General features: G+C 54.5%; 1 protein-coding gene across 1 annotated transcript in view; it reads left to right on the top strand.

Moving 5' to 3' along the window:
• Nucleotides 1–6375, top strand: part of CFAP65 (cilia and flagella associated protein 65) — a 32640-nt gene extending 26265 nt beyond the window's left edge. Inside the window, exons 25-32 of the mRNA XM_062004865.1 lie at nt 164–283; nt 892–1029; nt 1488–1553; nt 3323–3537; nt 3870–4019; nt 4562–4846; nt 5497–5634; nt 6289–6375. Coding sequence (XP_061860849.1) covers nt 164–283; nt 892–1029; nt 1488–1553; nt 3323–3537; nt 3870–4019; nt 4562–4846; nt 5497–5634; nt 6289–6325 — 1149 coding nt within the window. The 3' untranslated portion in view covers nt 6326–6375. The remainder of the gene's footprint in view (nt 1–163; nt 284–891; nt 1030–1487; nt 1554–3322; nt 3538–3869; nt 4020–4561; nt 4847–5496; nt 5635–6288) is intronic.
• Nucleotides 6376–12177: the final 5802 nt, after the last annotated feature.

The following is a 12177-nucleotide window of genomic DNA, read 5'->3' as shown; positions in this document are numbered from 1 at the left end:
TGAAGATAATGGCTACATCCATTTCATGCCACATACCTCTGAGAAGAGGAGGGAAAGAATTCCCACAGTCCTGTGTTTCATGCAAAGAGAAGGCACACAGGAAGGTCCCAGGACTGTGAAACAGCTCCTCTGTGGCTTGGTTTTTGTTTGTTTTTTCTCCCAGATGTTCCAGGTTGTTCCAGAGTCAGGAGTTGTGCAGCCTGCAGAGACCATCCCCTGCTTCATCACGCTGAGACCTTCAGGGAGTGCTGCTTCCTTCTGCAGCACAGACCTGGTGTGTGAGGTGAGATCCTGGAGGTACCTGTGGGTCACTATCACCTGGGCATGTGTCTGCAGTTCCCAAATGCCTGACCCCAGCAGTTACCTGCCTGCTGTATCCAGCTGAAGGAATCCTTCTTTGCTCTGTAATCCTGGCCAGCACTTCCCATCCCTGAAGATAACGAGCTTCAGCTCTCCTGAATCTTTGTCTCTCTCTGTTCCTTACTAGATGAGGTGTAATTGTGCAACAATTGTGCAACATTGTGCAACGCAGGTGCTAGAAGTCACAGTGGGAATGGGAGTGGTTTTCAGTGGATGTCAGAAATTAAAGCATCTGTAAAAATCAAGCCTGGCTTCCTTAATACTAATAGAGGCACAGACTTGCAGTAGTGTCCCTCTGGACACTTTCCAGGTGTCCTTTGGCAAGAGATTCTGTGTTCTCTGTGCAAGTTTTGTAATAGGACTGTTCTCTCCCCTTCCTGCTGCTGGAAGACATGGAAAGAGAGCAGGTTTCTGCCTGGGACCTCCTGGGAGGGAGGAATTGGTGACACGCAATCTTGACTTGAGCCAGAGACTATGTTATTTGCAGCTCCTTTCTAGCCCTCCTGCCCCCAGTCATGGGTTGCTTCACAGGTATACCTCCAGGAGTCTCTGATTCGGTATGAGAGGGACCTGCAGGAGTGGGAAAAGGAGAAGGAAAGGCAGGCTGTGGAATTTACCATCACAGAGAAGGACCTTGGGACTAAAAAGAAGTCAAAGTCACCTGCAGGGGTAAGTGCTGCCAGAACTGAACTCAGATCAGCACAGAAACAGCAGCCAGTGTTAACAAGAAATGTTCTTTAAGAAAATCTAGGCAAGTTGGTGAGAGGACATGAGGCTCTGATCTCCTCAAGGTCTTATTGCTGGTCTGTGAGACCTTGAGGTCTTGTTTTCTGGCCAAGAATCACCTTAGGAGCTCTGAAATTGCCAATGATCAATTGGAATTTTTAAGCACACAAGAAGCCTTGGGAGCAACAAAGCCAGTGGCTCTAGAAACTGATGGCTGGGTTTTGAACTGTGAATAAACACTGGAGAGAAATGTGTGAGAATGTGGCTTGAATGAAGAATGGGAGGGTGAGGTCACTGACTCTCAGCTGAGACTAAGTAAACCAAAATCCTGGAGTCTTGTTCTGCACCAAATCTTTCCTGCACTGTGGGGTTTCTTCCTTTTTTTTTTCTTCTCTTTTCAGAGGTCATCAGATTCTGCTGAGACAGAAAATCTCCCTGAATCCTCAGCTGTGATCAGGAAATACAAGGTAAATCAGGCCTATCTCACTCCCAGCAGAATCAAATTGACTGCTTTAGAAAAGCAGCAGATAGTGGATATCACAGCGTGGGAGCCTGGACAGAGAGCACAGCAGGATTTGTAGCTTCAAGGCTTTGGGAGGCAGACTGTTTGGAGGAGCCAGAAGCATCAGACTGTCTGGCTGTGTCCTGTAGGCAGTAACTTTCCAGCTGAGGTGAACGGGAAGTGAAATTGGAACCAAAAGTGCACCCATGAATGGGGCAAGGGGGAAAGGTTCTGAATCAGCAGAGAGGATGCACAGGGCAGGGCAGTCAGTACCTGGGGCCACAATGGAAGGTGTGCCATGATGGAAAGCAGCAGGACCACGGTGTAAGGTGGTGCAGACTTCACCCTCACCACTAAAATCCTGAGGCCCTGTGCCTCAGGAGAAGCTGCAGGCAGGAACTGCCTTCATTTAGGTGTGTGGAAAGCTTTAGAGCTCAGTTTGCCCAACTCATGGCGGTTTCCCCTCAAGTTTGCACAACCATGGGCATCCTTGGAAAGCCAGCTTTTAGAATCGTAGAATGACAGAATAGTAGGTGTTGGAAGTGACCTTTAGAGATCATCCAGTCCAACCCCCCTGCAGAAGCAGGGTCACCTAGATCAGGTCGCATAGGAACATGTCCAGGCAGGTCTTGAAGACCTCCAAGGAAGGAGACTCCACAACCCCTCTGGGCAGCCTGTGCCAGGGCTCCATCACCCACATAGTGAAATAGTTTTTTCTTATATTTAAGTGGAACTTTTTGTGTTCCAGCTTCATCCCATTACCCCTTGTCCTGTTGCTAGCTACTATAGAAAAAAGGGATGTCCCAACCTCCTGATACCCACCATTTATATATTTATAAATGTTAATAAGATCTCCATAAATGTTAATAAGATCTCCAGCTTTTCCAGCAGTGGTGGCAAGGTCTGAGACAAGGTGCCAGCAAATGCCCTGCAGAACCTCCTGGGCCCATGCCCTGCACTGTCGTCTGTGTGTCAGCTCAGGCAGCTGAGCTTGGATTCTCTGCCCTGTGCTGTTAGGGGTGATCAGTGTTGCAGGTCCAAGCATTGACTGGGATGAACATCAAGATAGCTGGGAAAAAGTAAAGACAGCTTCATTTAGCCCTCTGGGGTTTCAGGTGACAATTTGGAGCCTGAAATGACCTTTTATGTCAGTGTTGGGAGCAGTGAGCTCATTCCCAGCTATGTCTCAAAGGTCATTGAAGTCTTGTGGTGCTTCTCCAGAGCTGAGTGCTGTCCTGGCCCGGGCTTCTGGGCTACTCCCGCCCTAAGAAGCTTCCCCCAGGCTGACTGCTGGTGCTGGAATCCCAAACTGACCCATGTAATATGGCTGGAGTCAGTTCTTGCTTTCCTTCCAGGTTCAGGGGACAAATTCCACACACATTCTTGCACATCCCTTCTCCCACAGCGCCCCTGGTGTGCTCAGAAGAGCAGAGGTGATCTCCTGGAGTTTCACAGGGATGGATGGGAGTACAACAGCCCCAGGGGCCCTGGGGAGACCCTGCAGTCCTGCAGACACACAAGGCTAGTGCACTAGGCAGCAAAGAGGACCCGATTCCCAGCAGGGCTGCTCGTGCCTACTGCAGTGCCACAATCATTTTGATGCTGTCTCCTGTCTGGGATCTGGTGGCTCTGGATGCTGGACTTTCCAGATCTCATGCCAGTGCTCACTCCTACACCAGCCTACCTGGGACCAAAAGAGCAACTAAGTACCTGTCATTTCTTTCTCTCCAACAGACATTACCCCCTATTAAGAACCACTCTATGCCCAATCTGCCAGCTGGACACTTTGAGAGGAGGCTGCTGCTGGACAAAGAAGCCAGACAGGTCTGGGTCAAACCAGAGCGTCCCAAGCCCATCCTCTTACACCTTGGGGTGACAGCCAGGTCCTACTCTATTGAGGACTTCTTCAGCAACTTCACCTCAGAGTTCCCCCAATACTTCTCATCCTGGTAAGAGACCCAGCTTTTTGGCTCTGAGGCAGGGCTGCCCTTGCTGTGATATGCACTGAGCCTGGAGCTCTGCTCCTCTCCAGCACCTCAGTATCAGGCAAGAGGTGCCTCACTTTCCCCAGCATTAGCTGACTCCCTTGAAAGGGAGACTCAATGCTCCTCTCTTATTCCAGTGTCCCTGCTGCTGTCACAAATGCAGCAGCTCCCTGTCCCCCCCTGGCTCCCTGCATGGCTCCCAGCTGGCCTGCAGTGCTGCTGCTCAGCCATGGCACGTGGGACTCTGGTAGCCGAGTTGAATAGTCCTGCCACTGATGGAACAACTTCTTTCACAGCCCCTTCAGCAACCAACCCTTGGAAAACAAGCTTGTGGATGGAAGCAGGGACAGAGACGGGATGGACATGGACCACAAATGGCTCTCCCTGGCTGCTGCTTCCAAACAGGAGCTGCAGATAGTGACTGACACACTCACAAGTGTTATCAGGTGTGTTCCCCTTCACCTTCACTGGGTTTGCACCCCCTGTCCTCTAAGGGAGTGTGTGCAGCATGGTCACCCCCCTGCTAGTCCCAGAGGAGTCTGTGCATTTGGGTTGCACCAGAAGAGGGGATCCAGCCTGTCAAGGACTGCCCTGGGGGCTTCATGCTCAGGAGTCACGATGTTACAGCCAAAGGCAGGATCTTGCTCCCCAGCCAGGGGCTGAGCCCACCTCTGCACAGTGAATGGTGTGACTACCCTGCAACCAGGGCACTCGACCTGCCATCATCTTGGGAACTGGCTGTGTGGGGATTCACCTGTTTTGTCTGTCAGCTGCAGAAATGGAAAGAAGCAGCGCTGGGGAGGCAAAGGTAGTTTCCTTAGCTCACGCCATCTTGCTGCCTCCCTTAGACCCAGCAAGTAAGGAAGGACAGACTGAACATGGACATCAGTCAGGCTTTTCCTCTGATTTGTACTGCCTCATAATGATCCCCTGGGCTCATACAGATATCAGATTTTCTGGGACTCATCCCTTATTTTCCTCCTCCCAGAGGCCTCCTGGGGGACACCCAGTTCCACGATGCAGTGAGAAGGAGCCTGAACGAGCCCATTCCATATTTCTCCCAGTTCCGGGGTGCAGAACCAGCAAAGCACCAGGACAGGAGACAGTGCTCCACAGTCCTCTCCAGGGCTTCTGCTTTGCCAGATCTTTACCCTGAGAAGGATGGAGAGAGGAAAGAAATGAGGCAGGACACCTCACCCAACTACGATTCGCCAGAGTCTCAGGAGATTTTGCACCATGAGCAGCTGAGGGAGCAGAAGGAGGTGAAGAGGAGGTGAGGATGAGCTCACATACAAAAGGCAAGAGCTGCACAGGCAGGGCAGCCATGTCAGCACTCTGCCTGGCCAGTAACCCGTTTCTTCTTCAGCCCTGCAGCATATGCGCTGGGGCGTTCTGCGTGGAAATTGATGCCAGCCTGCCTAGCCACCCCTCCCCAGGGTGGCTGGTGAAGGGTGCAGGTTTCCTGTGCCTTGGGGTTGAGCCATGAGAAGTGAGTGGTGGCAGTGAACGAAGGCTGCTTTAGGCTCAGACACGTCTGGCCATGTGAGATATCAGAGTGCAGTGGCTGCTGACCTTACCTCTTATTTTCACTGCAGTGTTTCACCACCTCACATTTGCTGTGGCTGCTCCCTCACACTGCCACAGGCCACGAGCATGTGCACAAATACTACAACACAGTTTGGAGAGAGAAACCAATACAAACACAGTGACCCAGCCTCTGTGAGAGGCCAGGGCCTGAAGCCAGCTGGTGGCAGTTCTGGGGGAAGGGTCAGCACCACATTGCCCAACTCTTTGGTTCATCAGCCTCCGTGTGTTGGAAACAACGTGTACTGTGCCTAGTGTGTCACAGGAGGAGCCACAGCACACAGCCTGTCTTATCTGCTTTCTAATAGCTGTCCTCTGTTTGTACTTTAATCCCTCCAGGCAGCCAGCTTTTGGGAGCCTGGTGGAGCAGGTGCTGGAGAACACACTGCAGAATATCCTGATGGAAGCCAGCTGTGGGGAGGTGGTGCTGACAGCCCGGCCCAGGGTCATTGCTCTGCCTCCCAGCACTTCCCCAAGGTAGCAGAGTGTATCTGTGCTGTGGTGGGGGACAGGACCTGTCCTCAATATGTCAGGTTGAAGCATAGCCCATGTCTTAAACCACATGGATTAGCTGGATCACTGCCTGTGCAAAAGGGGGAATCCATCCCCAAAGTTTCTGCTCCTTCTTGGCTTGTCCTGAGGCCCGGCCCAGCAGTAGTGATGCTGCAGCCCTTCTGTGGGCTTGAGGCCATCCTGCAGCTCTGAGGCAGAGCTGTCAGAAGGGACTGGCTTGAGGCACTGGAGAGCCCAGCACAAGGAGAGTCTCTTGGGAAACATGGTCAAGGTGCAGGCAGCACAGCCTGTGACAGCAGAAATGAGGCAAAGCTGTTGAACAAGATGATGTGGGATCTAGTTAGGTTGAGGGAATGGCCACAGGTGGGAAGGCAGATTTGAGGGTGAGGGGAAAGCATAGGGATGTGCCTCAGGCTGGAGAGAAGCACAGGGAGATGAGATTGAGGGAGGATGAGACCAAAGGTTGTTGGATGGAGATGTTGTCTCCACAGCTGCAGAAGCCTTGTCTAGATAGAGGGTGGGTGTTCCCTGCAATCCCTCGGGGAGGGATGATTGCTTGGGGGAAAGTGGCAGCAGGCTGTACTCTCCCCACCCCAAAAGCAATCTCTTCTTCTCCAGAACAGCCAACCCAGCACCCCCACCCTCAAGAGCATAGCTGCTGGGCACTGTGCTGCTTGAACTCTTCAAGCACATCAGCTGTCTCCACTCTTCATCCCACCCTGCGATGTCCAGAGCAACTCATCCTCACACACCATGACTGAGCTCAGCATGCTGGCTGCCTCTGAGGAGGTATGTCCTGATTATGTCCTCAGCTCCAGTTTGAATCTTCTGGCAGCTCCACAGCAGTGTTCATGAGCTCTGTCCTCCCTGTGGCTGGGCCACATCACTGGAGAACCTCCCTGAAACACAGGGAGCATGTGGACAGCCACTGTGACTGTTCCCACTGCCCCTAGCCTGTACCAGCTGGGAGAGGAGTGGAACCTGCCTTGAACTGGGGCTGAGGAAGGACTGACAGTGGGGCATCGAGGTGCTGAGCCCTTACTGACATCAGCAGGACACAGGTGCTGAATCCTACCCCCTCCTTGCTCCAGATGGTGCTGCAGGTCCCATGTACACCCACCCAGGCTGCAGCACCATCTGGCACACTCGGCAGCCCAATAAAAGGAGTTTGGCCACTGGGCACGCAGACACGGGCGCGTAACGTGTGAATTCCCCGAGTCCGGGACGCGGAGCGCCCTGGAGCAGCTCTCCCCTTTGCCACCGGCAAGGCCGGCTGCCCTGGGGAAGGGGAGGGCAGTGGGGCCCGGCAGCCTGCCGGAGCTGTCCCTGGGAAGGAAGGAGCCGGTTTGTCACAGCCGGGAGGTGGCAGTGTCAGTTACTGTCAGAAACTGCCAGCTAAGGGCTGAGGCTGGCTCGGGCACTGGCTGCCTGGTCCCCGGCAGAGGCACCAGGCCCTGCGGCAGGGGCGGGTTTGCGGCATCTCCCCTCTTCTGCGGCCTTGCACTGGGCTTTGCTACACAGGGGTCACATCCCCTGCTCTGGTGGGGATTCAGCCCGTGCTCTGCTTCAGAACCCTCTGCTGTATGTTCCCAGTTGAGGGTCAGCCAGGAGCTGCACCTTCTCCAATCGCAGCCCATGAGAGGGCCACTAACAAGGAGTTGCAGAGGGCCTTCACCCGATTTGGCAGAGGTCAGGTGTCTGCTGCAGCCCACCCAGCACCGCTGTGTGCAGGTGCCCTGCCTGCGTAACCGTTACTAAGCCCCAGGGCCAAGCTGTTCCTGTCGTCAGAGATACAGCAACAGCACTGCCAGCTCCTGAGCTCAGCCTGGGGGCCTGGGGCCTTCACGTGGCTCCTGGGTTCTTCTCATGAGAAGTGCAGACCCTCTCACCAGCACTCTGAGTGCCAGGTCTCCAGCGGCACGGCAGCATTTTTGTCTTCCTCCAGGCTTTGGCTGGTGCTGAACAAGCAATCACAGAATCACTGAATAGTCGGGGTTGGAAGGGTCCTCTAGAGATCATCCAGTCCAACCCCCTGCTAAAGCAGGTTTTCCTCCATCAGGTAACACAGGAATGTGTCCAGGTGGGTTTGGAAACCTCCAGAGAAGGAGACTCCACACCCTCCTTGGGCAGCCTGTGCCAGGGCTCCCTCACCTGAACAGGAAAGTTTTTCCTGTGTTCAAGTGGAACTTTTTGTCTTCCAGCTTGTGTCCCTTAGCCCTTGTCCTGTCGCTTGAGATAACAGAAAAAAGTGCCACCCCGTGCTCATGATATACACCTTTTAAATACCTGCAAGTATTGGGGTACCACCTCCTTCCTCCCCAGCTCAAGGTAGCAGCAAGGCCTGCCTGTACAGTCCAGCTGAGGTAACTGCCTGGTCCAGGCTTCTTGGTAGGATTTGTTCAGTACAGATGCTTTGTAGTCCTGTGAAAAGCCTCCCAAATAGGAAACACATGAGCCTCTCCACTGTCCCTAAGCAGGTTGAATCCTAGACAGGAGCCTGAAGGCAGGGTCAGTGAGTTTGGCCATCCTCAGACCTGCTGCCATTAAAGCCCCTGTCCTCACCACTCTCCTGTGGGAGAGGAGGAGGAAGCAGCAGAACTCACACCGTGCTTGCTGGATGTAGCACTGTCAGAGGCAAATTCACTTCTCTGATCAGTATGTCTTTGGTAGGAGAGAGCCCCACAACAGTGCCTGCACTGGGTCAGCCCCTGTGCCAGGCTGGGGAAATTCCTGTTTCCTTTTCTCAAGCTGGAAGCTAGCCCCATTTTTGTAAAACATACAGGTGTGACTGAGCCACACCACTGCCCCTGTGGCAAAGGGAGCAGGAGACTGCTCAGGGTGAGCTCTGCACTCACCTGGAGGCTCAGGACTTCCCTGCTCCCCACAGACCTGGATCTTTGGGGCAGGGGTGAGGTGAAGAGTGGGCAGAAATGGGCAGCACTGGTGGGGAGGACCTATCCTTTAGCAAGAGGCTAAGGAGGCTTTGTTGCTACCCACTGCTAAAGCTGATGGCAATGAACTGGGGGACTGTAGCAGAGCCAGACCCCCAGCCCATCTCTCAGAAGATGTGGTCTCTGCTAACCACATTTGGGTCTCAGGCCAGAGATTGTGGTACTGACTTGTAGGGCTGGATTTGTCAGAGATTGTATAGATACAGGTCCTGCTCCTTCCCACTGGTGTTTGGGTGGTGAGGTGGGACAACTTTCCCATGGGGCTGGGGTTAGTGGCCAGGCCAGGCTGCTGGAGTGAGGATGGCTGTGAGCTTGGCAGGCTCCTGGGGCTGCCCTCCTTCCCATGCTGCAGGGTGCTCAGTCACCAGGCAGTTAATGCAACACACAACAGGCCTTTTCTTCTTTGGCTGTTAGTCCTGGCTCCCAGGGAGTGGTGAAGTGGCCTTGGGGCAGGTGGGCAACAGAAGCTATCCTGAATCCATTAAAACATTTAACACCTGCCGAGGTGGTGCCATTGTCTGGGAGATAAAGGGATGGCAACAAAGCTGCTCTGGGTCTTCCCTGCCAGGGTATCTCTAAGGATCTGCTGTCCCATTGCAAGTGGGGAGCCTGAACCCTCTCCAGAGACCCACTTGTCCTGGCTCTGTGTCCATGTGGGGAAGCAGTGTTAGGGGAGTCTGCTGGAGCCCTCCTGCAGGTTATCCACAGCCCCTGCTCGGTTTGGATCAGACCCTTCTCCCCCTGTGCGAAATATTAGGTAGGAACCTGGAGAAGTCCTGCCCAAACCAGCCTGCAGCATCTGCACAGGCAGGGCAAAGTCTGGAGAGCAAAAACATGAAAATGATCTTCCCCAAACCCTTGTCAGGGCCGGGCAGAGCCCCCTCACCCCAGCCTCTGCTGCCTGAGGTACTGGGCTCTGCTGGCTCAGCTGTGTTGCTTTGGTATTTAGAAATGGGGGCTCTTTAGTCCATGCTCAGGTCAGGACCCAGTGGTGGCTCCTGATGGACAGAGATGCTCTGATGTGAGCTGGCTGGTACTCGTGGGACAGTGAGGCAGCCCAAACCCTCAGCTGCTCAGAGAGGAGGCTGCTGAGGCTGCTTCTGCCAGGGCCAGCCCAGCTGAGTGCCCAAGCAGGGGCTCAGTCCAGGTGCTGCCCACCTGCCAGCAGACATGCTGGTACACACTGCCCTGGAGATACCAGGGCCAGGGCAGATGGAAAGTTGACCTCATCAAGTACATAAAGGGTGGATGTCAAGAGGATGGGGTGACACTTTTTTTCTGTAGTGCCCAGCGACAGGACAAGGGGTGATGGGCATAAGCTGGAACACAAAAAGTTCCATTTCAACACAAGGAAAAACTCCTTTCCTGTTCAGGTGAGGGAGCCCTGGCACAGGCTGCCCAGGGAGAGTGTGGAGTCTCCTACTCTGGAGGTTTCCAAACCCACCTGGACACGTTCCTGTGTGACCTGATCAAGGTGAATCTGCTTTAGCAGGGGGTTTGGGCTGGATAATCTCTAGAGGTCCCTCCCAACCCCAACCATTCTATCATTCTACAGTGTTCCCCAGGACAGCTGTCTGGTGCAGGGCTCAAGGAACCTTCTTTTCTTCTGTTTTCCTCAGGGCAGCTCTACAAGGGCAGTCCTTGCTGTCATTTCGTGCCTTTGCAGGGGAGAGGCTGGGGTAAGAGAGTGTTTCTGATGCAGCGCATAGGCTTGGAGATGTCTGCTGAAACCACAACAGCATTGCTGTGGTGTTTGGGGATTTTGTGTCTTCTCCAGCACAGGAGGCACAGCTAGGCAGCCCATGGCAGGAGTTGCTCCTCTGCTCTTGGCGAGGAGAGGAGAGGAGAGGAGAGGAGAGGAGAGGAGAGGAGAGGAGAGGAGAGGAGAGGAGTCCTGCCCAGCACATTTCCCACATTGAGAAAGGAGACAGGCAATCCTGGGCAACAAGGCCCAGGTAGCATCAAAAAGAGAGGGAACATCACATCTCCCTTAGCACCACAAGCCAGGGCAGTGGTGGTTCTGCATTTCCTTTGCTGACAAAACTACTGGAAAAGAAGATCAGGGAGACCCAGGCCAGCAGGTTGGCATCACTCCCATGCATCTCATTCCCATGCCAAACTGTGCTGGGAGCCTACAAGATCCCAGCCCTAGAGACAGCAGCAGGCAGGAGGGATGAAGCCTGGCTTTTAGAATCCTGACTCTGAGAGGGACAGTCCTCTGAGAAAGAGGAATTGTGTGGCAGTGTTTGATGATCATTTGGAACTATCCACTTACATCTGCAAGCAGATGCCAGCTCTGGAAAGGACAGTGGTGGCAGTTTCTAAAGCACATTCAGGACAAGGATACCTGCAGGTGTCTGCTGTGGGGGTTAAGGCAGCATTACCCCCTTCCTCACCCACAAACACACCCATCTACACAAACAAACAGGCCAGTGCACTTGCACAAAGGAGCTTCTCCTGCCACTGAAACTGCACTTCATGCTCTGCTATCCAGGGAGCTGTGGGTGCCAGAGTAACCCAGAGAGATAGCCCAGCTTTTGCTGGCTCTGGCTGAGATCAGCTGAGGACCGTAGGGCCGAGCAATGTGCTACAGGAGCCCGTCTAAACTTCCCCTGGCCCCCGCGGGCTCTCCGTGCCGCCCCAGAGCCAGCATGGCGGCGTGTGCAGTGGTTCCCCGGCAGGGCAGGGTCACAGGCGGGATGCGGGAGCACGGTGTGACTGGGATGCCGTGACCCCAGGGGATGGCGTGTGCACACGGAGTGAGACACAGACACATCCTGTTCCTGCAGCTGCGTTGGGAGGGCTGGCTCTCGGCCCGTGCCACCGCGCTGGAAACGCTCCCAAAGGCATCAAGCAGAGGTGGTTTTGTCAAGCTCTGTGTTGCTGCCGGCTCAGAGGTCCGGGGGCTCCTCTCAGTGAAGTGTGCATCGTCCTGCTGTACCCAAGGGGTCTACAGGGCTGAGGTGGGGGCAAGGGGCTCCTTGCCGTCATTGGCACTCAATGTTGGGCTGCTTAGGACAGGCAGCAGCTGTGCTTCCCAGCCCTGGGACCTTACCACTCCCTCAGCTTTCAGCAGCCCAAAGCGTTTCCAGCAAGCAGCTCCCACACCAGGGCTGCTCAGGTAGGGTACCCCCACACCTGCCTCCCCTGGCCCCTGTTCTCCCCTCACTCCTGGCTGCAAAGTGAGCTGAGCAGGTGAGTGGAAAAGTGACAGCTGGTGTTGTTCCAGTGCAGGTTAATGAATGCCTCCTCTTCTCCCCCTCCTCCCCACCATCCCAGCACCCAGGCTCCTGGCTCCTATCAGCCCATCAGGCTCCCATTAACAAAGGCAGCCCTGGAGAGTTTGCATAGAGACCTGCTCTGCCTCTAATCTAGGTGGGCTAATCGCCTCCCTTGCCCAGCCTGCCTTCCCTGGGTCAATATTTGCTCTGAGCAAACACAGAGCCGTGACAGGTGTGCTGGGGAGAAGGCTCGCCGCCGCCAGCCCAGCCCTCTCGCCTGTCTCTGCTCAGTCACATCTCCCCGGCCCCCCGCTCACCGGCCAGCCAGCGCTATT

Source organism: Colius striatus, chromosome 11, assembly GCF_028858725.1.
Source record: "Colius striatus isolate bColStr4 chromosome 11, bColStr4.1.hap1, whole genome shotgun sequence".
In the NCBI taxonomy this organism is placed as follows: Eukaryota; Metazoa; Chordata; class Aves; order Coliiformes; family Coliidae; genus Colius; species Colius striatus.
The sequence above is the reverse complement of the archived record's forward strand: the minus strand, read 5'-3'. Positions and strand labels throughout refer to the sequence as shown.